The sequence below is a fragment of the Ambystoma mexicanum genome, chromosome 6q (assembly GCF_040938575.1).
Source record: "Ambystoma mexicanum isolate Mex_15411 chromosome 6q, UKY_AmexF1_1, whole genome shotgun sequence".
Lineage (NCBI taxonomy): Eukaryota > Metazoa > Chordata > Amphibia > Caudata > Ambystomatidae > Ambystoma > Ambystoma mexicanum.
In genome coordinates this window covers 989,681,616-989,708,333 of record NC_090937.1, presented here as the reverse complement: position 1 = coordinate 989,708,333, position 26,718 = coordinate 989,681,616, and the positions used below count along the sequence as shown (strand labels likewise).

General features: G+C 45.2%; 1 protein-coding gene across 2 annotated transcripts in view; it reads right to left on the bottom strand.

Annotated features, from left to right (window-relative positions):
• The window catches only part of SNX25 (sorting nexin 25), a 1,900,476-nt gene that overhangs the window by 415,244 nt on the left and 1,458,514 nt on the right, over positions 1-26,718 (bottom strand). For both annotated transcript variants that reach the window (XM_069631510.1, XM_069631509.1), the window contains exon 10: positions 22,879-23,043. In XM_069631510.1, the coding sequence (XP_069487611.1) occupies positions 22,879-23,043 (165 nt within the window). The remainder of the gene's footprint in view (positions 1-22,878; positions 23,044-26,718) is intronic.

The window sequence follows — 26,718 nt, the reverse complement described above, 5'->3', positions numbered from 1 at the left end:
ATGCACTAAGGTACTAGGATTTAGATTTTCTGTTAGTGCGTTGAGGGTGGGTACTATGGCTAGGATAACTTTCTCTACAGTAATGCATTTTTTATGTCTGGTTAAACATGGTGTCGCTAGTAGGGTTGGGTCTGGAGGTGGCTAAGTTGAAGGACACCAGTGAGTGGTCTGTCCAGGGTAAGGGCATTATGGAAGAAATAGTGGCCGAGCAGTTGCAGTCTGCTATCCAATCTAGCGTTCTCCCCTTCAAGTGCGTGGGCTTGTCAACTTTTTGAGTTAGGCCTAGTGCGTGAATCGTGTTGGCTACTACTGAGGCATTAGTATCCGTGATGTCTTGGAAACCTAGGTTAAAGTCCACAAGAAGGATTAGTTGAGAACATGATTTAAGGTTGTTAGTGAGTAGGTCATGGAGATCCTCTTCAAAGGTACCTAGAGGGTCTGGAGGTCTATATAATAAGTGAATAGTGAGTCATTGAGTATTATTTATCTGGAATTTGGCAGATGGGTTTTCGCATGATTGAAACAATTGGGTAGGGACTAGTCTGAGGGAGAGGCTCGTTTTGGAAATAATGGCAATACCAACACCTCTTGCACCTTCATGGTCTTGTCTGACTATCGTGTAACCGTCAGGGATGGCTAGCATAAGTGAAGGTCCTGCGGAATTATGTAGCCATGTCTCAATCGCGAGAAAGTCAAGGTTGCCTTCTGTGATTAGGTCGGCTATGTCAAGGGCATGATCTCACATTCAGGAGTTCTCCTGCGATGGATTGGGTCTTAGTAACATCTGTAGCTTGGAGGTATTTAGTATTAGGTGGCTTAGGCTGGTTATTAAAAGTTGGGGCAGGCATCAGAATTGGGTGTGGGGGGTGGCAATGGTAGCCTAGTAGGGCTCGGTTTACTAATCTGCTGATGGTTAGTTTTGATGTTGGTGGGGGGGGAAGAGACCTACGGAGAGGGTCGTACAATTTGGTTAGTCTGGCACGAAGTCTAAGGTTTCTGCTAAGTGTAGCACATGGTAGTGATACAAAGGTAACTGTCTCAGGGGATCTGTAACTAGGATGTATGTATCGACCAGAAGTGTCACAGTTCAGGAGTGTCGCAGACACCAAGGAAGGCAGAATGTGAGGCAAGTTAACATCTAACATGATGAGCGAGTGTAGGATAGTCCTCAGTAGGACTGTGTAGATAGCTGGCAGATACATAATTATATGAAAGTGGACTACCTAAAATAACAAACTAGGTAGCAGGCGGGAACAGTTAGCGGGTTGGCTGGTGATAGCTCAATGCTGGAAAAAGAGAGACCCCCCCCACGCAGTTCCAATGGCTCCAGAAGGTATGGAACTTTATCACTTTAGAATGGATGACAAGCAAGCTTCAGAGCTGACTTCCAGGCGAATTGGGGGGATATTCTGCAGTACCTGCAAAGTGATTACATGCTCCAATTGTGTTCTCACAAGATCAGAATCTTGAACATTCTTTGAACTGCTATTTCTTTGACATTATTAACGCCTGTCTTCTTTCAACCACCAAAGGGGAAAGGGGTGGGAGGGGACGGGGGTGGGGGTGGAACGTAGGGGAACGTTTTGAGTTGATTTGTGGAGTTTTTGAAAAACAATAAAAATTACTTGGACAAAAAAAACACTTAGACAATCTACCCTCAAAAAAAGAAAAGATGGCTGCCGCCATTTATATGGTTGCTAGGGCTGAAAGCAAACACAGTGGGCTGACTGAAAGGGGCTCTGATGATGGAAGGTAGGTCATGGGGCAGGGTTAGCGGGGGTCCTGGGAATGAGAGGCGTGGGGATAAACGGCAGTGAGTCAGTGCAGACAAAAACAAAAAAAATGGTGGCAAGCAGTGAAGGGGCATGGGTTACTGAGAAAACGCATGCAGTCAATGGCAGACACTGTCTGCAGTTTCAGCCACCTGACGGGCTGCAGGCCCTTCCCTGGGAGCAAATATAATAGTATACATTGCCAAAGTTCAGTCAAGGATGAAAGCAGCAATTTTAGACCATCAGTGTTAATTGCTTGTGAAACCATCATCCACACGTTGGTGCTTTCATCTTCTGGCTACATGTGTGAACTTGCCGCATGCAAGTACTGAGACATATTCAAGGTTTGTTCCAAACTTGAGTTTGAAACATGAAGACATTTCTTGGTTTCTTTTTCTAATTTTGCACATTTCTAAATATGTTATTTTGCCACAATACACCAATCCAGTTAATTTGATAAAAGGAAAACATAGTAAGTGACCATCAAAGCTGTAAACTCACCAACCATGAACTCATTTTTAGCCAACAGCTGTGTTGTAGTTCAGTTGCCCTCAATGGAAGGAGTATGCACCCAACGTTGATTAACTAATCTACTGTTGAGCTGTGCGTGCACTACCAAAGGTCATACCTTTGATTGATTCTCGTGCATGCAAGAGGTGGATGAAGTGAATTTGATTAGCTTGAATAATAATAGCATGCATAATGGGTTAAATAAAATCAATCTGTGAGAAAAAACTGTGTTCAGGTACTGGGCTCTAATATGTCTTTCAGCACAACTGTTCTTTGCACTAAATTCCTATTAGAAACCAGCATTGTCTAAGCCAACAGTTTTGCTTATTGTATAAGCATTAGGTAGGCATTTGCCAGGCACGGCCATCATATTCCCAGGTTCTCGCATCATGCGTCAGCTGTTACTGTCATATGGCCAGGTAATACTGTTATGGCAGTGCCTGGCAAATGCCTATCCCATGCCCACATAAATGCCAAAACTGTTGACATAGCCAATGTTTTTTTTTCTTAAATAGGCAATGTTTTTCAGTTAGTAGTGGGACATGGTATCTACAATCTTGATAATGGAGTGAAGACCTATGCATGTATAACGCCATTCTGCCATTTGTGTTGGTCTCACTGCATGTCGCTCTACTCAAAAAGAAGCAGGAGGACCACACGGGGTGCCATAAGGGAAGGTGTGAAAAACTGCAGTTGAATTATCTACACGGGAGTGTACAGAAATACATTCCTAAAGACTCTAGAATTTGCCTTACATTATTGTAATAATACTTCTGGTGCACTTAGAGGTCTCCCTTGATCCAACGAGAAACTAACACCAATATCACATCAGCAAGACTCATTACCATAAGGAGTAACCCAAATGCACTCTAATAGGGGGATAAATCCCCTTCAAACATTTAAAGAAAAATCAAACAAATTCCTAAGTAGTGGTTTTAAAAATAGAATTTAAAATGAAAATGTCTATGGGCCAAAACATTCTTCATATCAATCCAATAATGTTTCACCATTCCAAATCCAGTTAAAAAAAAGAAAATGTGGACTTCAAGATGGCGGCCGTGGAGGGAAGACGTGCGTGAGCAGGGCTCTGTCTCCCCTCCCGTGTTGCACCAGAAAGCATAACAACAGAGCGCGATCTCTAGAAATTAAGCAGTATGATTAGTTCGTAGAGGATCCTCAGCAGGTCGGGAAACGGAGAAGACAACTGAAGCGGTCGGAGCACGTGAATCGTCAAGAGAAAGAAACCCCACAGAGACGCAGCCACGTCGGAGAATCGCAAGTGGGACCGCGGGGTCTGAAGTAAGAAGCCCCACAGAAGAGGCGCCGGAAGACCCGGTCAACCAAGCGGAGGCCGACCGAGAAAGGAGGGAGGAACGGACATTCGCCCACAAGGACACGCGGCGCCGGAAAGCAGCAAGAGCAGAACCTTCAGGACACGCCGCAGGCCCCTCTTGGGGAAAGGTGCACAGCGCGGGAGAACCGCAAAGCCAGCGAGACAACGAAGGGAGCCCCCAGGGACCACAAGACGAACGGGGATCAAGAAGGTAAGCCCGCAACACAGAGCGCCCCCCCCCTCCAGCCTCGATCGGAACGGAGGGGGGCGCGGAGGAGGCAGGGCCCGGGCAGTAACCGGATAAGAAGCGCGGTGTGGGGCCTAACATTGCCGATAAAGGGAACCCGTCCCCGCCCAGGGAGACACAATATATAAAGGGAAAGCCTGCCTGGCCAGTGAGCAAGGAGGGCCCCCCTGCCACAACACAAGGGAGAGGAGAACCAGGCGTATACAGGCCTGATAAGGCAGCCAACACGACAGCCCACCACGCCCACCACAAACCAGACTCCCATGGGGAGAAAGGACATAAAACAAACAAAGAACACGGGGCGCAGGAGACCCACCTCAGCCAGCAAAAACCAGACAGTCCCACGAACAGAATACGGCAAAACAGGAAGACCAAAACGGAGTGGAAGACGGGGGGAACCTCATCTGAAACAAAACAGGAAACTCCACGTTGGGACAGACATCAGAGGAAAAGCGGAGTACTCAACCACCTCCAGTGGTGAAAATTAATAGGAAGGACCGCCAAACAGGAGGAGATCAAGATAAGAAATCCCAGAAACCTAGATTCCAGACTAGATCCACTAACAGTACCGGGGGCATGCGAAGCTCCGATAACCCATCAGTAGGAAGACACAGGAGAAAACGAAAGGCCGGAAAGCAACACAACAAGGGCACGAATGTCAAAATCCAGGGGGAAACAAAACCAACCGACTCCCCAAACCCCGCAGGCAAAGCAAGAACTGAATCTGGTTCAACACTGGGGAGCAGAAAAAGGACCTCCAGAGAGAGTGAAATCCCAAAAAGGACAGAACATAGGGACAGACACGGAAGCCCCCCAGAAAACACGGTCACGAAGGAAGACATGAAAGCCTGGTTCAGTGAATTCCAGGCACAATTCATGGACACAAAGCATACACAATTAGAGTCAATTAAAAGTGAATTAAAAGCGGTGGTCCAAGAATTAAAAACAGAAGTGGCGGGGCTAGGAGAAAGAACGGACACCCTTGAGAAAGTGGTACAGAACATGGAGGAAGAAACGCAGCAAGGCACAGAAACACAGGAACATCTAGTCCGCTTAACTCACAATCTGGAAATTCAATGTGAAGATTTGGAAAAATCGATCACGAAGATCAAATATAAGAATTAAAAATATGTCAGAGACAGTGGAATATAAAGACCTGAAAGGGGTGGTGCAGCACGTATTCAAAGACATTCTAGACCTGTCGGACAAAGAGGCAGTCCCGATGGACCGAATTCACAGAGTGGGCCGGAGGAGAACAGCCCAGAGCGCCGGCCCCAGGATGTCTTGGCGGCACTCACCATATACTCCCAAAAAGAGCAAATTTTGAGGGAGGCAAGGTCAATGGACCATATAAGAACGAACGGGGAAGACATATACCTGTTTTAAGATATAGCACAGTCAACACTTCAAAAGAGACGGGAGGTGACCCAGGTGACGAAGGAATTGGTATTTTATTTATTTTTTTATCTCATACCGCGCCAAAGCCCGTAGGCATCCAGGCGCCGAGAGACAGAAACATACAGGCTACCCGTGAGGAGAAGGGGTACTAATGAAAGAGATGGGTCTTCAGCTGTTTCCCAAAGAAGAGTAAGTCCTCGGTCTTACGCAATGTAGCTGGTAACGCATTCCAGGCCTTAGCGCCTTGGATATGAAACGCTCTGCCCAGCCCACGGGATCGTTTCACACGATGTTGGACTAGTAAGAGATCTTCCGCTGATATGAGCCTTCTTGAGGGTTCGTAAACATTTACAACATCTTTCAAATAAATTGGTGCAGTCCCAAAGACGCATTTATGACAGATGGTGAGTAGCTTAAACCGAATTTGAGCCTCAACAGGAAGCCAGTGTAGCTTTTCCCTAGCAGCAGTAGTTGGTTCTGAATATTTCATTTGGTAGATGATGCGAATGGCTTTATTTTGTAACTTTTGGAGTTCAAGGATGTTGGCTTTGCTTGCCCCACATAGGAGAGCATTACAATAATCCACGCGTGGTAGAATAACAGCTCTCACCAGTTTAGTACGGTTTTCAATGGAAACAAGTGGGGCAACCTGTCTGAGCACTTTAAGATGGTAATTAGTGCTCTTTGATATGGCAGCAACGTGAGCTTTACAGTCTAAGCTACTCTCCATGAAAGTGCCTAATGTTTTAACTTTCTGTACAACTTTTATATCACTACCATCAATCCTGAAACCTGAGTACGCCTGGTCCAGTTTGGTTAGTACCTGACGGGGTCCGAATAGCATGAGCTCAGTCTTCGAGGCATTAAGGCAGTTTGTAGACATCCATTTTTTTATCTGTTGATATACCATATCTACCAAATTTTGGTCTGTGTCATGATTACCCGTGATGTCAAGGACCAATTGGAAATCATCCGCATAATTGCAAAAGAAAATTTGAAAAAATTCCAAATCATTGCAAAGGGGGAGGATGTAAATATTAAATAATAAAGGGGAGAGGCAGGCCCCCTGTGGAACTCCACAGGTCAACAGTTGAGGTTCCGAGGCACAGTCCCCCCAGTATATCTGTGATCGACGACCCTCCAGGAATGATCTTAGCCATTCTATAGCATTTGCAGAGAGAACCCCAACTGACTGCATTGTCTCAAGAAGTATGTTATGATCGAGCAGGTCGAAAGCTGCCGATAAGTCCAACAGCATCAGCAGCCCCGACCTGCTTTCTTCTAGCTTAGAAAGCATATGAGTCTGCAAGTCCAGGAGGGCGGTCTCAGTGCCATGATGGCTTCTAAAACCTGACTGTTTAGTATGAAGTATATCCGCCATCAATACATAATTCTGCAATTGGATGGTTGCAACCTTGTCAATAAGTTTGAGTAGAAACAGGGTATTTGTAATTGGCCTTAAGTTGGCAGCAACAGAGGGATCCAGTCTGGCTTTTTTTAGTAAAGGTGAGACTGCAACATTTTTCAGTGGCTGGGGGATTTTGCCTGACCGAAACGAGGCATTTGTAAATCTACATAAGAAAGGCGCAAATTGCTCTTTGTGCTCCAAGATGATTTTGGATGGGAGGAGTTCACCTGGGCAGTTGGTAGGCCGCATAGATTTCATAATGTTAATCATTTCTACTACAGAGGTTTCCTTAAAGGTGAAACCAACTGCAGGTTCAGTTTTGGTGACAGTGTTGGGCATAGAATTTTGTTCAGTAGCCTTTGGTTTAACATCAGGTTGTGATACCTGACTAGACAGAAGTATAGTCTTAACTGTGAGCGATGGGAGAGTCCGGGTTTCCTGCTTTATTTTGTCTTGGGCTTTACGTAGTTTATCCGCAAAAGCTTTCTGCACACGGTTGCAGTCCTCAATGGTAGGTTTAATAGTGGAACCACAAGCGGTGGGTTTTTCCCAAGATCTAAAAAGGCGAAAAAGTTCTTTGGTCTGATCACCGGCAGAATTGATTTGATCAATATAATAAGTTTTCTTTGCCTCGAAAATTGCTAATTTGTACTGCTTCTCTTTTAGCTTCCAGTCCGACAAGTTGACCATAGAACCATCTTTACGCGAGATATGTTCAGCCTGCTTTTTACTTGCTCTGAGGTCAACCAGGGAAGGAGAGAACCATTTCTGGCGATTTGGTAAATCCCTGACCAACTTATCTTTCATCGGAGCGAATTTATCAAGCATGTCAGTGGTCAGTTTATCGTATTTGTCTATTAATAACTCAGGATCATCGGTATCCTTGGTTACAGTCATCAAAGAATGTAGATAATCAGTTAGGACAGGTGTGGTTATGTTTTTTAAATTTCGGACTCTAACTGGATGCATGGGAACATGCACTCTGCGCGCAAGGGCTGGAAGCCTTAAAGCACAGGTGACTAAGAAGTGATCCGACCAGATAGATGGTGTGGTCAAAATATCTTCGACAGATAAGTTACTGCTGCCAACCCAGTCCAAAATGTGGCCCTTGTTGTGTGTTGGGTCAACATAATGGATTGTGATATGGTGGTTAGCCAGCATTTTTTCTAATGACAGCGGTTCCTTGTCTCTCCTGTCACCTTTCCAGCGATTGAAATCACCCAAGATGACCAGGCCAGTATTGGAGGTTAGCATAGGCGAGATGAGATTAACTAAGTCTTCGTTAAATCTAACAGAAACCTCAGGAGGTCTATAAAGAAGAACCAAGTTTAAGGTAAAGTTAGGATTGGACGTCATCTTAATGTGTATCATGTCAGTCCCACAGCATTCAATTTGAGCTTCATAAAATCCTAAGTGTTTGTTACATATGATGGCCACTCCACCTCCCACTGTTCCTTTTCTATGTTTCCCGAAAAAAGCATAGTCAGGGGGGGGTCACCTGCTCTATGGTAGGTCCATGGGAGTCAGTAAGCCAAGTCTCAGTGAGACACATAATAACCACTTTATGTTCCAATATATAATCATATATGTCCAAAGAATGTTTAGCTACAGACCTGGTATTCAGTAGGGCGACATTCCCCTTCGGGCTCCTGTTCACGTGGGAGGGAACGCAAAGGAGAATAACAACAAAGGAAGAAGGACTGAGACTACTGAACCTACAAGAACAGGAAAATGAGCTATCACAGGCGAGCAGAACGGACTAATCAGGGAGAAGGACCCAGTGGGAGTGGAAGACAATCAATAGACTGGTGAGACGCCCTAACAAAAGGAAATAGAAGACCGAACATCAAGAACAAAAGACCAGACAGACGTCCGGGATAAGATAACACAGCAATTCTATCCAACGAAGATGGAGGAGAGAGAGATCGCCAAAAGAGAAGATGGGAGGGGAGAGGGAGGGAAGACCCGGACGCCACAGAGGTCATGGTGAAGGGTTTAGGACTCCTTCAAAGTTTTCCCTGAGAGTTCCAGAGGGCACGAAGCACAAGGCGACACGCCTGAGCGACCATCGTGCCCTCCTCAGGGCAGTTATAGGGGGGGAGGGGGAAGCCAGTTGGGGGCTATGGTAAGGAACAGATACAAAGGGAGCGTAGAGAAACCACCGGTACAGACAGCTGCTACACAATTTCAACACGACAGAGCCAAGAGAGCAAGGAACCATACATAGCACGATGGGGCTGAAAATCTTAACATATAATATTAGAGGATTTAACTTCCCAGTTAAGAGGAAAAAAGTGGAACAATATCTACACGAAGAGAAGTACGATGTAATAATGCTTCAAGAAACACATGTAAAAAAGAAAGACAAAGGGAAAAGCTACAAACAAATAATACAAGCTAACAATGGGGAAAAAAAGAAGGGGGTCCTAATAGCATTCGCTAATACTCTCAATGTGCAAATGCGAGAAACAAAAGCGGATAAACAAGGAAGATACCTGTTCGTAAACTTCCAAATTGAAACCAGCAGGCTAACACTAGCTACACTATACGCTCCAAAAACGGGACAAGACGGATTCATAAAAGATACTCTGAACAAACTAGAAAACTTTGCAAAAAGGGAGATTATATTAGCAGGAGATTTCAACCTAGCATGGGACCCCAGAGAAGATCGATCAAACCCAAAAATGACACATCAGGGAACCCCAAAGCCAACTCTCAACACCACCATGGGGAAACTGGCGCTAGAAGATGTATGGCGGCGTATCAGGGGCACGACCCTGGGATTCACGTCCTCTCATATATACATGGCACAAGCTCTAGGATTGACTATGTATGGGCCTCGGCAAGCCTGGTAGGGGAGATAAAGGATGTAGAGAAAGGACCAATATCACTATCGGACCACGCACCGCTGAGCATAACACTCCACACATGGCGCAAATCAGACTTATGGCGATGGGCACTACCATGGGAAGTCATACAAGATCCGGTAATGCGAGAGACGATCAGACAACAAATAACGGAATACTTCGATCAAAACGACGCACCAGAAGTGACAAAAGGTACAATATGGGAAGCATTTAAAGTGGTAATGCGAGGACGGATGATCGCACTCAAAGCACAGAAGGATAGACAATCCCAGAAATGGGAAGAAGAGCTGGAAGACAACTTAGCGAAAATAACTCAGGAAATGTCAAACAATTGCTCCCTGAAATTAAAGAGAGCCTACAGACACATACAGGGCCAGCTAGAATCCATTAGAACGAAAAGAGCAGAGAACCAATTCCTGCACCTGAAACACTGGTATGCAACGAAAGCAAACAAGGCGGACAAGCTCCTGGCAACACAACTAAAAGGCAAACAACAAAACCAGATGGTACAGGCACTGAGGGATGAGCACGATTAGAGGAAAACGCAAACAAAATACATAATAGAACTATTCAAAGAATACTATCAAAAGCTATACACTAAAGATAAACCAAAAGAAAAGGACCAGATAAACTATCTAAAGAACCTAACCCTCCCAAGCATATCACCAGAGGAGAAACTGCTGCTCGAAGCACCAATAACGATAAAAGAGGTAACTAAAGCAATTAGAAAACTCCCGAAAAACAAAGCCCTAGGACTGGACGGCTACACAGCCGCATTTTACAAAACCTATGCCGGAACTCTCACGCCGATCCTGACGGATCTCCATAATACATTTAAAGATGCAGCTAACACCACGAGCTCCACGAATGAAGCAAAAATCCTAGTTTTTCATAAAGAAGGGAAAGACCCAGAGAATCCGAGCTTGTATCGCCCAATAGCCCTAATAAACTTGGATGCCAAACTGTACACGAAAATTCTGGCCAATAGACTCACACCGCTCCTCCCCAAACTGATGCACCAGGACCAATCCGGATTTGTCACCAACAGAACAACACACGACAATATTAGACACATCATTCACCTGATCAAGAAAGTGGGAATCACTAAAACTCCAGCAGCGGTATTGGCACTAGACGCGGAAAAAGCTTTCGACCGAGTGGAGTGGTCACTACTGTTTAGAATCATGGAGAAAATGGGCATGGGTGATACATATCTAAAAATGATACGGGCCATTTACAAAAAACCCTCGGCCAGAATAGCAGTGAACGGAGAACTATCAGATACGATAAAGATAGAAAGGGGCACAAAGCAGGGTTGTCCCCTCTCCCCACTATTGTATGCAATTTTTCTCGAACCACTGCTGGTGAAAATAAGAGAAACTCCCGATATCAAAAGGCATATCAATGGGAGGCATAGCCCACAAAACAGCGGCATACGCAGATGGCATGTTGGTGGCCCTTGCGGACCCAGAGGAAACATTGCCCCTTCTTATGGAAAGCATAGATGAATATGGGACGACCTCTGGACTAAAGATTAACAAACAAAAATCGGAGGTTATGGTGTTATACGGAGACAAACAGGAAATCCACAAGAAAGCAAGAGAACTCCACCTACGAGTGGCGAAAGAGGGGGTTAGGTACTTGGGCGTCACAGTGAGAGATACCATTAAAGGCCTGTAGGAAGGGAACTATCCAACCCTCTTGGAACAAGTGAAAAAAGACTTGGAAAGATGGAATCCACTTTCAATAACATGGTGGGGCAGAATAACTGTCATAAAAATGACGATATTGCTCAGACTGCTGTATTACTTCCAGGCACTGCCTATACGAATCCCACCCTCCTTTTTCAAAATACTCTCCAAGATGATATCCAAATACATCTGGCAAAACAAAACTCTGAGACTATCCAATATCGCACTCACAGCTCCAAAGGCAATGGGAGGCATGGCGTTACCACATTTCAGAAAATACTACGAGGTGGCACAGATGTGGGTCCTGAGAGAATGGATCCCAAACAGGTCCGAGAAGCTATGGGAAGCACAGGATAGGGCAGTGGCAACGACAAACCTGCGCCATCTGCTATGGCTAAAACCGGAACATAGACAACCAAATGTCTGCATAAGCGAGGTCTTGAACACAACACTAGAAATCTGAAATAGGGCAACAAAAAAAGAAACATTGACGATAGATCCGGCCACCTTTATGCTGCTATATGGGAACCCCGAATTCTACCCGGGCACAGAAAAAGGGGCATTTCAAAAATGGATAAAAGTGGAGTGTACAAAGGTGGGCGATATGTTCAAAAATGAACAAATTAGGACGTTTGCAGATTGCCGGGATATTCTTGTTCTCACGGAAACAGATACATTTAATTAAGAACAACTTCACCACTGGCTATTATACCCAAGAATAACACAGGCGGCAACAAGAGCATTAACCCCATTCACATCATATGACAACCAGGGGATCGGAAATTTCTCTCTACTATGTACGGATTTCTAAACACCCAGCCAGAAGAAACGAAAATGGCAATACATGAAAAGATGGGAAAAAACATTGGGGAGGGGAATCTCGATAGAACAATGGACATATGTATGGCAAATAATCCTGAAATGGACACGGGCGATCCAGACAAGAGAAACATGGACAAAAATAATGATTCAATGGCATTACACACAGGAAAGACTGCACAGAATGTAAATCACCACGCACAACAAATGCTGGAGAGGCTGCGATGAGGAAGGCAGCTGGAGACACATATGGTGGAACTGCCCAAAACTTCAAGGCTTCTGGACAGAGGTAAGAGCCCAAATGCAGAAAATGTTCGAGGGGACAGATAACCTAGGAGAAGAGGTTTGGATGGGAGGAATGTAGGACCCCCGGGATAGAACAATGTCAAAGACTCGAAAAAAAAACTTTATGGGACTACTAGTGGCCGCATGGCTAGCCATATATCAAAAATTGAAACGGGAAACGGGAAACACCTCCATCCAACCTTGAATGGCTACAGAGGGTTTGGCAGCATATAGCAATGTAGTGCATAACATATAACATTCAAGGAGCATGCCAGAGCTTCATAACAGACTGGGGGATGACACTAGAATACTTACAAAGCGACTTTATGCTACAATGGTGTCCGCACAAAATAAGAATATTGGACATGTTTAAATAGAACTAATTGAATTCTGAGGGAACAAATACGCACCATTATGAACTGGCCGGTGGGGTAGGCGGGAGGGAAGGGAGGGCGGGGTTAAGGGACGGTTAATGTTAATGTTTAAGAAATGCAAACAAATGGAAAAAAAAAAGAAAATGTCTTTAGTTGAATACAAAATGTTTTTAGTATGATATGAAGGAGTATTTTATAAAGAAAATATTATTTTACAAAGAAAAGATTTTTCAAAGAAAATCAATCAAATGTCAATGAAACTGTAGTTGCTCATGGGTGCAGGTCGGAAGTGTGATAGTCCTGCATACTGGTATGGTTCTGTGTGTTTGGCAGAGACATTTGGGAATATGTTATCTGAACGGGAGAACACAAGATCTAGGCTGAAGTGCTTTGGTTATGGTTGCCAGCTAATGTTGGGGGAAGTGTGATAGGACTAGGGAAAACAACTTAGTCATTGCTTGATTTAATGTTCAAATGGTATTGGCTAGGCATATGGCGACTGTCCGTGGAGGGTTTGTGTGTGTAGTGTAAGGTAGTATCTTTTAGAGGGAAGTAGGTTAGTCGAGGAGAAGAGGGAAGTAGCAGAAGGGGGAAGAAGGAAAATGAGGGAAAGGGTAGTGGAGAAGAGAGGACATCTGTTGCCCTCTGGGAGTGAAAGGGATTTCATAATAGGTCTGCAGCCCACATCATCTGTTTTTGTTTAAGTTGTGTAGCAGTCTGGCTTGTCCATTGTTGGTCTTTTAAAACAGGTTTTATATTAGTTCCTGATATTTAGAATAACATAAGGGGTGCCTTCCATGAAGCAAGGATGAGGTGAGTAGGTCTGCAGTTTGACGAGTTCTGGTGCTTGTCTCGTTCAGGAACAAGTTGAATAGCCATAGGTTTAGTTGTTTCCTGAAAGGAGGGTGATCATTTTCTGTACATAAGTGTTTGGGTAGAACATTACGAGTTTAGTTTTGGAAGAAAAGGAGGAATCCGCCAGGCCATTTTCTGTTGAAGTTTGATAGCATTACTAATGTGGCATTGCTGGAATGCAGTGTTCTTGAAGGAATGTAATGTGAGAATTTCCTTATGACTAATTCCGGGCCTCTTACATGGTAGGCGCAGTAGACATTGCATAGAGTTGCAAGGTGGATCCTCTTATGTACTACATGGCAGTGAAGTGTGCAGAGTGCTGGGCTAATGTGTTTGAATCTTTTCAACCTCAGGAGTAATCTGGCTGATGGCTTTTGGACTCTGGAGTTTGTTGAGTAGATTTTTCAGAATACAAGGTATAGGCTGTTGGCGTAGCCAAGTCTCGAGAGTACTAGAGAGATAACAGAGATAGACAATCGAGACAAGTACATAACTCGCTGAGGTCCTTACAGACATCTCAGAATTCTGCTTGGTCTTCACAAGGTGAATTTCCGATTCTTAAAATCATCTTTAATCGTTAACTAGAAGTGATGCTGATAATGTTAAAAATACTTAGAAAAGTTGGGATATGTATGGAAAATGCCAAATGAAGTGGCTTGCAAATTTAAAGCAGCGTACGCAGATGTCACTTCATTCAGATGGCCAGCAGAAACATAGAGCAAAGCAAGACTAAGCTTAAATAAATAGTAAATTATGGTGTATGTCCCTGCTAAGAGAGTCTCTTATCAGCATACTTGCATGATTGTTGATTTCTAACAGGCAGCATGGGCAAACCGCATTACATGTCAAATAAAAGGTCCATAATTTAATTTCTTTCTGTATGACAATAGGTAGGTTCAAGTTAAGTCATCTAAATATGCCAGTCTTCGAAAGGTACCAAATGGAAGAAAATAAATTCTGCAATGTTTAAAGAATATAAACCCATAATTTCTCTGATAATTAGTAATGGAACAACATGTTAAAAATTGGTCAAGTTGACATGGTATCAGCTGACACTGCTCGACAAAATCCAAGTCTACAAGATATTTCCGACTGTCAAACAACAGGGAACATTAGGCTTAAAACAGAACTCCCTGCTGACCTTGGTTGCCCACCATTGATAGCTTTAGTAAGGTCCTGTTTCAAGCAATTGCCAACTATCGTGAAATGCACTGTTCCCACATCAAGCAAGCATTTCCCCTCACCCCTCAATCCCGACACCCGCAGGGATAAAGACTGGCAGTGCAAAGGAGGCCAGAAAGATAAATCTGCTGGAGGACATTTAGATCTAGTAGAAAAAGGGAGGACGATCCAGAACAGAGAGCAAAAAGCACAATGTATCGAGAGGCCTCCTTTCCAAAACACACAGAAGAGACAGAGGTCTATACTGGGCCTACCATGTAACTGGGTACCTATGCAAATATTGAAAGGCAAGTGAGAAGGAGCATGCCAGTTCCTGCCTGCATTGTAAAGCTCTGCTCGAAGCCTAATCAGATTTTAGAATAAAACGAGGTGTGCATGCCGTGCTTGACATCTGCTTGGATCCCATCCTTTATGTTTAGTACCCATGGCAAACGATCAACTTTGACGAATCTGCCCAGACGGACATCAAATCGTGTCAAGGATGTATTCCCAGGACCGGTTCCCTTAAATCCCCATTTACCACAGACTAGGCTTTGTGTGTGCAACTAGAGAGAAACGCACAGGATTCGACTTTCACTATCTGCGGAGGAGCAAGCATTCTCCCAAGTCAGTAAACAACAACATTTTTAAAACTACAATGTTCATGGGAAATCTGAATGCAAGTGAAAGCCTTCCGTTAGTCACAATCGCCGTCAACAGCATCCCTGGACAGCCCAAACCAACTAATTCACACAATGGAAATGCAAGTGTGTTGTTAGTGTTGCAACAGAATGTCACATTCAGTCCATCATGACCAAAAGCAGGGAATATCAGATTTCCTGCGTATAATAGTTTCTATGCACACACATCCCAATAGGGAAGTGCTCTTCCGAACTGGCATGATAACTCCACGCACTATGCACAATTAATTAGGAGTTAATGCTCGAAAACATGTGAGTGTTTTAATTGTTTATCATTGCCACAGTTTAAGGTTTCTTCTATCAGGGAGAGAGCAGTGTGAAATCACAATCACTTTTTGATAACTAAAATGTATGCTTGCCAATTAAATGCTGTTTTTTTTTTTTTAATATTCTTTATTAGTTTTACAACATGAACAATCAACATAACCCCCTCCATCCCCTCTCCCTTTCCCCCCGGAATGTCCACCGTTCTATTTAGCTTCTGTTTGCAGAGTCAGTGACTTATCTGAACATATCAAGAATTCTAATTTTATGTGGGCACCACTGTTCCATATAGTCACTTTGTAGGTACTCCACGGTGTCCGACCAATCCTCCCTGAATTTCTGATAGTTCCCTTGTAGGTTGTATGTCATATGTTCCATTGTTATATGGTACCATGCTCTTCTTATCCAGTCTATTGCAACGGGCGGGGACCATTGCTTCCATTTTTGGGCGATTTCCAACCACACTCCAACTAAAAGACCCATGATGTTTCCTTTCTGAGTTTTGGAGAGGGTTTTGTCCTTCGGGTTCCAAATCCCACATAGCCACACCTCCCCCCCCAGAGTCTCGGCCCCCTGGAACATTGAGCTCATGTGGTCTTTCACATCTGTCCAATATTGTTGAAGCTTTGGGCAATCCCACCAAATGTGTCTCCAATTTCCTTCCCCTTCACATGCCCTCCAGCATACATTGGGAGAGGCCTGGAACATTCCGTGGAGACTCTCTGGGGTATAGTGCCATTGTATGAGAATTTTCATCCACATTTCTTTCGAGTGGATGGCCCTCGTTAATTTAGATATCATCCCCCACGTGTATTCCCACTGTCCCCTTGGGATCGTCCTTCTCAGGGTTTTTTCCCACCTCTTAATATATTGCCAGGTGACCTTTTCTCCTACGGAGTTGATGAAACCATATGCATTTGATACAAACTTTTTGGCCCCGTCGTTTGACATGATGTATTGCTCAAATGGGGTTAGTTCTCTGGTGGCTGCTTGTCTTATTCTCGGTGTGTCTAGCCAATGGTACAGTTGGTCATATTTATACCTATCCGTCCCCTTCAGGTGCAGTAGGGTCGTGCAATCTTCAAAGGTCCTTATTTGTTGTTCCTGATACATATCCCCTACCATATTGCTACCCGCTTCCACCCACTTTTGGAATGCCTTATTCTCTAGACCTGGCGGAAATTCCGGGTTTCTAAATAGGGGCATGAAAGGGGCTGGGTCCTTAGTTAGTGGACCTTTCTTAGTTGCACCGTCCCATATTTCCAATGATGCTTGCATGATTTCACTTATGCGTAGATTGGGATGTCTGTGTGTCTTTCCTGCCCATAGCATGTGTGTTGTCGGGGCGTTCACCACTGCCCTATCTTGAGCAACCCACAGTTTTTGGGACTCTTCCGGAATCCATTCCTTCAGGACCCATAATTGGGCTGCCTCGTACCACCTTCTAAAGTGGGGTAGAGCGCAACCCCCTTCTTTTCGTGAGGCTGTTAGTACCGAGCTTGAAATGCTAGGGGTTTTCCCTTGCCAGATGTATTCCTTGACTGCTTTCGCTAGAGATTTGAAGAACGCCCTCGGGGGTCTTATTGGTAGGGCCTGAAATAGATATAAGAGTTTGGGTAGGATGGTCATTTTGACGACCGTTATGCGCCCCCACCATGATATCGATAACAGGTTCCACCTTTCCATGTCCCGTTTGACTTGTTGCAACAGGTTTGGGTAGTTTTGGGAGTATAATTGCTGTATTTTATGTGTTAAGGTGATACCCAGGTATTTGGTCCCTGTCGTAGCAATTTTTAGTTGGAGGGAGCCTGCTACCGATTGGATTCGGGTTGTGTCTCCCACCAGTGTCAGTAATTCGGATTTCTGTCTATTTATCTTGAGGCCGGATATAGAGCCATAGTTGTCTATCTCCTGGACTTGTATAGGGAGAGAGTTTTCGGGATCTCCCAATGTTATTAACATATCATCTGCAGATGCCACAGTTTTGTGGGTAATACCTCCCATGTCTATTCCCTTTATGTTTTGGTTGTCTCTTATTCGCGCTAGCAGTGGTTCCAGGAAAATTGCGTATAATAGGGGGGATAGTGGGCAACCTTGTTTCGTCCCTTGATTTGTATTTTATTAGACAGGAACCCATTCACTGCTATTCTAATGCTATTCTAATGCTGGGGGATTTGTAATTGGCTTTTATCATATTTATGAATGTTTCTCCTATGCCCATTTTCCTCAGTATGTGTAATAGGAGGGACCATTCTACTCGGTCAAACGCTTTCTCTGCATCCAGAGTTAGTATCGCTGCGGGCGTGCCCGTTATTCCTATCTTTTCCACGATGTGGAGGACCCTCCTAATATTATCGTGTTTTTGTAGTCCGGGGACGAAACCAGACCGATCCTGATGGATCAGTTTTGGTAGCACTTGAGTAAGTCTGTAGGCCAGGATTTTAGTATACAGCTTGGCGTCTAAATTTATCAATGCTATTGGTCTATAGGAGGTCGGAGACTCGGGATCTTTCCCCTGTTTGTGTATCACCAGCATCTTGGCCTCGTTCATCGTTGGGGTGATGTCGTGTTTTTCTTTGAAGGAATTAAATAGTTTGGTCAAGGTCGGGCCAGTATGTCCCCATATTCCTTGTAGAATAGGGCCGTGTAGTCATCAGGGCCCGGGGCCTTGTTTCTGGGGAGGTCTCTGATTGCCTTGTTGACCTCTTCAATCGTTATGTCCCTATCTAATGTGAGTTTTTCTGTGGCGGATAGCACTGTAAGGTCCACCCCCTCCAGATATGTTTTTTGGAGATTTTCATTGGGATGGTCTGTGGAGTACAACGTTCTGTAGAACTGCTCCATTATCTCCCCCATTTCGGTTGTTTGGGTCTTTCTATTCCCTTTATCGTCGCGGAGGGCCAATATGGTCCTGTCTAGTTGCTTCCCCTTAAGTTGTCTAGCTAGAAGTTTATCTGCTCTGTTGGCCTTAGTGTAGTACCAATGTTTTAGCCTCAGTAGGTACCTTTCTGCTTTCTTAGTGCAGATCGCTTCTAACTGACCTTGGACGTGCCTCAGGGCTTTTTGTAGCTTTGTAGTTGGTTTCAGCAGTATTTCTGCCTGAATGCTCCCAATTTTGGCCTCGAGCTCCCTCTCCCACTGATAGTTGAGATTTTCTTTTTGGGCCTTCAAAGCGATTAGGTGTCCCCTGGTTACTGCCTTTAGAGCTTCCGATTGTGTTTCAATCGATATGTCAGGGTGGTTATTACTTGTAAGGTATTCCGTGATTTGTTCTCGGATTTTATTCCCCATTACAGGATCTCTGATTATGTCCTCTGGGAGTCGCCATTTCCATAGCCCAGGCGTCCGTGGGATTAGTGCTATCTCCGCCCACAAAGGGGCGTCATCCGACAGTGATATGGACCCGAGATCTGTCTTTCGTATTTTGCCCAGGATGCCCAGTGAGGCCCATATGTAGTCTATCCTAGACATCGTATGGTGTACATGTGAATAGTATGTAAATCCTCTGAGATTAGTATTTATGTGTCGCCAGATGTCCCCCAGAGCCATATTAGACATTTTCTTTTTTAGGGCCTCCGAGGGAGGGCTTTGTCCCTGCTGTCTGGGGGTCGATCTGTCTAAAGAGGGGTCCCATGCGATGTTCAGGTCTCCCCCCAATATTATCTCTGCTGTGGCGAAGTGTTCCAGCTTCTCAAGCATGTCCTTCAGAAAACCCTCCTGTCCTGTGTTGGGGGCATATACTGCAGCCAGAGTTAGAGGGCAACCTTCTATAATCGTGTTGGCTAGGAGATATCTGCCCAGAGTATCAGCCTCTGTTTGGAGCACTTGTACCTTTATGGAGTCCCTGAATGCGATCAGGACCCCCACCTTTTTGTCCTTAGCGTTTGCCTGTAATATCTGGTTGTAACCCTTCAGCCGCACCTTTCCCCTGTCCAGTTTCTTTATGTGTGTTTCTTGTAGCATAATGATGTCGTACTTGTCTTGTTTTAGGTAGTGTTCTACTTTTTTCCTTTTGATAGGGGAGTTAAGGCCTCTGATGTTATATGTTAGTACCTTGATACCCATTCCGTCCATAAATGGAAAGACCTTGGTTGAGCCTTATGATATGAGCTATGGTGGTTCCCAGTATCCCTACCCTCCTCCCCAAGGAATGCCCCAACTCGCCTTCCTTTCCCCCTCCTCCCAAAACTGCCCTGGGATGAGCCCTGGTTCCTATGTTCGCTCAGGCGTTTCGCCATGTGCGCCATGCTCATCTGACCACAGGGGTAACTTTTAGGGTATTCTAAGACCCTCTGGATTCCAAAAGGTGTCGCCGGAGACCTCCTCCCCCCCTCGGCACCTTATCTTTTGGAAAAAATCGTCATCTGCCATCTTGTTTTCTTCGTGTAAGTGTGCGTGGGCATGTCGTATTTACCCCGATGGGGGTTCTGGAGCTTCCCCTTTGGTTGTCATAACTCTTTTGGCGTCGGAGCTCTCCCCTTTTTCTCTACTCTCGTCCAGTGCCATTCTGATCTTTTCTGGGGTCTGTTATCTCTCTGTTCTCCTTGTTGTTCTACTTCTCGATCTTGCATGCCCAATAGTTGTTTCCCTTCCTCACATGTCGTTATTCTTCATTGCTTGCCTTCCCATGAGAACAGGAGTCCGAAAGGAAATGTCCATTTATATTTGATCTGTTTTGACGTTAGGAACTTCACCACCGGACCCATTTCTCTGCGTTTCTGTAATGTAGACTGTGCCAAATCTTGGTATAGTTGTACCTCTTCTCCATTCATCCTGATGTGCTCCATTGACCTGGCTTTCCGTAATATTAGTTCTTTCTGGGGATATGAGGAGAGGGCAACTAGTATGTCCCTTGGCCGCATGCCAGGTCCGATCCTCTTTGGACCCACCCTGTGGACCCTGTCGATTCCTACTTCCTCTTCCTCGTTTGCGTTTAAGATTTCTTTAAAGACCTGTTGCACTGCTTCTTTAAGGTGTCTGTCCTCCACCGTTTCCGCCATATTTTTTATTCTTATATTCGCTCTTCGTGATCTATTTTCTAGATCCTCGCACTGTAATTCAAGGTTATGAGTGCGGGTCAAGAGTTGTTCTTGGAGTTCCGCATTCTGACGTGCCTCCTCGTCTAGGTTTTGGGTTATTTTTTCCAGGGTGTCCGTCCTTTCTCCCAGACTCGTGATCTCTGTTCGTAGTTCCCGTATGGCAGTTTGCATGTCTTTTTTCATGGCTTCGAATTGTGACTGTGTTGTAGCTAGGAATTGACTCTGGAACTCCCCGAACCATGATTTCATGTCTTCCTTAGATGCCATCCCTATGTCCTGCGAGTCCGTGCTCTGTGTCGCGGAATGGTCCTCTGGGGTCTTCTTCCTAGTGGATATGGAAGGCTTGGGGTGTTCTGGTCCCCACAGTTGCGTCAGGCTCTGATCCCCCTTTTCTGTGATGCTTGCTGGTCTTGTTGCGCTGCCCTCCCTCTAGATTTTGACATAGGTGCGGTAAGATTCTTCTGTAGTATCGGAACTGATTCGCTACCGGGGGTATCCGCTTCTCCGTTTCAGGTCTGCCTGGGGCGCGTGGGGCCTCCACCTGCGTTCCGTGCGCCCGGTCCCTCTGCCCCCTTCTCCGCGTACCTGGAGTGTAGGAGACGCCCGTGTTCCCGCGCACTGGTCGTCCCCTCCAGGCCTCGAAGCCTCTGATATTGTCTACACCGTCCGTTATATGATTTCCACTTAGTACCACCTTGTATACGCTCCGGTCCCCAGCGGGATCGGGTCGCTGCTACTGCTGTCTGGAGGGGGTACTTCGGTGCTGCGTTCTTTCTTGCACCTTCTGGAGCGTTCGTTGCCTCCTGTCAGGCCGTCTCCTGCTGGAGCGCGACGCCTCCACTCCTCGGACTGGAGGCGGCGCGTCTGCGATTCTCCTCCTCGCGGACACGATCCACACAATCGCCGTTTTAGGAGCCCAGTCCCAGAGTCGCAGAGTCTCGGCGTTACCCAGCTGGGGAGTGGCGGGGCCTCTACGGTCTGCCTCCTGGGAATGTTCTCCGGCACCGGTGTCCTCGAAGCATCCCCGCCCCAGGGAGTCGCCTGTAACGGGGTACGCCACCGGGCTTGGGTTGCTTAGGTGATCTCGATGTACTCCCGGTCGAGCGTAGCGTTTGCTGCCCACGGTGAATTCTGCCGTAGACAAATTTTTTCGCTTAATTGATGTGCTTTGCTGGCGCGGCCTAGTGGGGGGACGGAGCGCGTCTCACACACGTCCGTTTCCCAGCGCCGCCATCTTGGAATCCAAATTGCTGTTTTTTAATCCTGTCAAGGACTGCACTGGGTTATTCTTCTGCAACCTCCTACAAGCTGGCTTACGACGGCTTTTCAACTAGCGAGGAATGTCACCACCCGCCCACGACCCACTATGCATCATGACATATGCTGTGACCAGGAAACACGACTTCAGGTGCCCCAAGGAGACCACAGTTTGAGTTTCCACAAATAACCCAATAAAGCCACATGGTATCGTGTGAATACAGAAAATGTCTTCTTTGGGTGCCTGCAATACCCAACCTGAAGACTACCAGGGAAGGCAATGGGCTTTGGGGTGACCCCACCCATGCACCTATCGTAAACTCCAACTCAGTGATCTGTGGCAAAATCAGACCCAGCTGCCAGGAGGACCAGGGACGATCCTGGGGAAGATGCCACCAATTCTCCGGGCTCCTATGCATTCAAGCCTATGATTTGTAGCCAGTAAATACAGACATACTAACAAAAGGTAAAAATACTGGAAATGTACCATCTGTACAAAAAAATTACTTATCGATGCATTTGGTTAAGAAAGTGCCGGCAATAGTAGTTTTCAAAATCCTAAAACATTGTGGGTTCCATTTCCTGCACAACAATGCACTTAACACAATTTGAGATGAAGGATTATTTTCAAATTGTCAAATAAGCCTATTCCACCAACACCCACATCCAGACCACCATACGGTATTGAATAGAACGTTAATGAGCACTGTGAGGAAACTGTGGAAAACCCCTTAGCACTTAAAGTGTTAAAACAGAAATCGCTAGAGGAGCTTGTTTATCAACCATAATTTTGCTATACCAGATGACGTGTCCTATGCAGGTGACGGACTGGTCATGCAGTTGTACTGGGGTCTATAAGGTTTGCTGCAACACTCACTTCTTAGAAGGGAAAATTACCTTTTTGTCAGGCTTTGGAGCATTCACAACTGAGCCGAGAGCTTTTCTTTTATAATCAAGTTTTTCATTCAGTTGGTGAAGCTTATTGGCAGCATAACTGGCTTGTTCGTTGATCCCGCCACTGACCTCATCCAGAATTTCCTCCCTTCTTTCACTTGTCTGGTTCTAGGAATAGAAAAGCTATTTGTTAAATTCCAAGCAGCACGCAAGATGATATATACAAAAGTCTAAGAATTTCGTAAAAGAAGGGCAGAGACAGGTACACAAGGTATTGTACATATATTAAATACACCACCAATGAGAACAATAGCTCTTGATCTATCACCTTTGTAGTGGTTTAGTGATTTTTAAGTCTCTGCTGAAACAAGCACCTCTTCAATGTTTTATTAAGAACATGTACTCACTCACTATAAACCGTACTCACTGTATTGACTACTGTTCTCCTTGTCTACAGCCCCCCCTTTCTTCTGTAGCCTTTCAGACCACTAAATCCAGCTTCCCCTTCAGATTTGTGGCAAGCAAGGACATGCCTTTGGGAGCCCGCCACGCTGACTCCTCCCACTGTCCTCGCCCGTCAGTCCTTGTCTGCTCGTCGACTACTACTACCTAACCAATTTAAGAGTCATGGAGGGAAGGTCATATAGAGGGGAATGGGGAGGAGGCGTGGTCGGACATGTCTCGTTGCAGCTCCTGTGCAGATCCTGAAGCTTGATCCTGTGACTGCGAAATAGGATCTTTTTACAAGGCTTGACCTGAAGATAGGGGCGTAACACACTTGTGCCTGACACCCGACAAAGTCTGGTGAAAAACCGCAGCCTGAGGAGCCAGTGCTGCCTTGTGAGAGTTTTTGTCGGAGAAGGAGCCAAGATGGCAAATAACACAGGCAGTGGAGGGGACAGATATGGACAGTGACCTGTGGTTTGACAGCAGTGTGGACCGGCGAGTATCCGGTGGACAGCTGGAGCTGACGGTGGGTGCATGAGGTGGTGAAAATGGTGCCGCAGGACTGGGCGATATAGTGCCCTCCCTTCCCCCTCCTCCCACTTTGCAGGCCGATGCGAACAGCTGGAGCCGAGGAGCAGTGTCGCTGGTCTGGGAAGAATAGTGCTCTCCCCCATCCCTCGTCCCCCTTTGCAGGCTGCTGTGGGCCACGGGAGCGGGGGACCGCATGGCAGATGGCAGAGATACCAACATAAGTGGATTGCAGGCCGTGGCGGCGGAGGAACGAAAACGGACTGTAGAGAAGGAGCCGCGTCTTAAGAGGGCTGCATTTTATGGAACGGGCGATCAACAACATTGCAGGCATGCAAGGGAACTACTCTGGCACGGAGTGGGATATTGTTTGTTTTATTTTTAATGCGCACCAAACCCAGAGGTAACAGGGCGCAGCAGTAGGAAGATACAATGTTTACATAGTTACAGATTTGTGCAAGTTACATAGGTACAGATTTGAACAGATAAGATAATGTACAGAAATGCAGAATAATTACAAATATCATTACAGGGCATTTAACATTGCTCACCTAATATTCTAAAAAAACATGTTAATACAGTGCAGTTAGAAGGAACTATTGTGCTGAATCAACTTAGTTGGAGGGCGACAAGGTTATATTTAATGTAGTTCCTTCTAAGGTGTAGGTAGGGTTGGTCTGCTCTCAAGTTATGTGGCAAGGAGTTCCAGAGTTTGGCAGCCTTCACAGGAAAGCTATTGCCACCAATCTTGGATAGTCTGAATCTTGGTACTACCAAGCAGTTATTGTTGGCAGTTCTTGTCTGTCTGGTGGATGATTTTCTGTTTAATTTATCCATACGGTAGCTGGGGGCAGCATTATTTAATGCTTTATGGGTCAATGAGATCATTTTTAACTGTATTTTTGTTATCAGTGGAGAGCTATTTGTGTTGGCGTCTAATGGAAGAGATATGTACTTTTTATTTATGCTGAGCGCAGCTCTTAAGGTATTATTTTGTAGAATTTGTAGGCTTTGAATAATAGCTTTGTTTGCACCGCTGTAGAGGGCGTTGCAATAATCAAGTCTGTAAAGTATTAAGGCTCTAGCCAGAATCATGCAACTGTCATTAGAAAGGAAGGGCTTGCCAGCTCTTATCAGCTGGCAAGTGTAAGCAGTGGTCGAGGCCAAGGAATTAACTTGTTTAGTAAAAGACATGGTGGAATCAAGGTAAAAACAAAGAGTTTTTACTTCCTTAGATACCTTGATGATATTACCGTCTATACGGAAAGAAGAGTATTCCTGGCCTAGTTTGTTAATGTTCGAGTACGTGCCCAGGATTATCAACTCCGTCTTATCATCATTCAGGCATAGACCATGTGTTGCCATCCATGCCTGGTTGATAAGATATACCCTATTCACCAACTCCAGGTCCTTGCTATGATCTCCAGAAAGCGGGAGGAGAATCTGTGTATCATCTGCATAATTAGTGTAGGTGATACCCAGATGGTCCAGATCATCGAACAAGGGTTTGGTGAAAATATTGTAAAGTTGGGGAGACACATGAACCCTGAGGGACACCGCACAAGATGGGTGTGGGGTCTGCCGCTGCCAAGGGGGAGAACACTCTCATAGTTCTCTTGCTCAGGAATGACTATCCATCTGATAGCCTCAGTGGAGAGGTGAGCTGCTAAATCCAGGTGTCTGCAGAGGAACTTGTCGTCCACAAGATCGAATGCAGCTGAGAGATCAAGTAGGAGCAGGAGTGCCGTCTTTCCTTTGTCTCTTAGTTCATCCATTTGGGTCTTTAAATCAATAAGGGCCGTTTCGGTCCCATGTAATGGACAGAAACCAGATTGTCTAGCTCCTAGGAGCTTATGCAGTTGAAGGTGTTTTTGAATCTGAATATATGCAACTTTATCCAGTATTTTGAGTAAAAATGGTACCGTAGTAATGGGACGGTAATTAGTGGGGATGAGGGGATCTAATGTTTGCTTCTTAAGGAGCGGGTGCACCCAAGATTGTTTTAAATTGGCAGGAATATTGCCTGTGGAGAAAGAAGCATTAATCAATTTAGAAATGAAAGGTGATAAGTCTCTGGCAGCGTCTTTTATTATCTGTGCTGGGCAGATACGCCTTTGCAGTTGGAGGGTTTAAGAGATGGTATAATTTTCTCAACCGCCAGGGTGGAAGTTTTGGTGAAATAAAATGTGTTTGTCTGTGTATTAGGTGTGTCATTATGCGGCGGGTTGGACAGGTGCTGAAGGTTCAGAGTCTTTTTTTAGCTGTATTTTATGTTGGAGTGTATTTATTTTATTTGCTAGCCATGTTGGATGTCTGCGCACCAGGTCTGATCCTTGGTACATGTGTCCGTTGTGGCAATTGGCAACTCTAGTTCTTTCAGTATGGAGAAGAGTTCCTGCATGCTTGAGTTAGAATTGGCAATGCGTATGTCATAGGAGTTTTGTTATAGAGGATAAGTTTGCTTTATTCTCGTTGGATGGACACAGTCTCCAGGCAGTTTCAAATTTTCTCCTTGTAAGGCGTAAGGTCTTTATTTCAGGCGTGAACCATTTATTTAGATGGGCTTTGGGTTTTCTTGTTCTAAGTTTAAGTGGGGCAATTTTGTCCATAGTAGCCAGCATGATTTTGTTGTATTCATGGACTAGGGTACTCGGGTCTAGATTATCTGACAGTGCATTTAGGGTTGGGAGGATGGCAGGGATAACTTTGTCCACTGTCATATTCTTTTTATTTCTGGTTAGACATGGTGGCGCCGTTAGCGAGGCTGTAGGAGATGGTCAGGTGGTTAGTAGATTAAAGAACACCAGTGAATGGTCTGTCCAGAGTTGTGGAGAGATGGAGATGTCAGCTGTACAGTTATAATCTGCA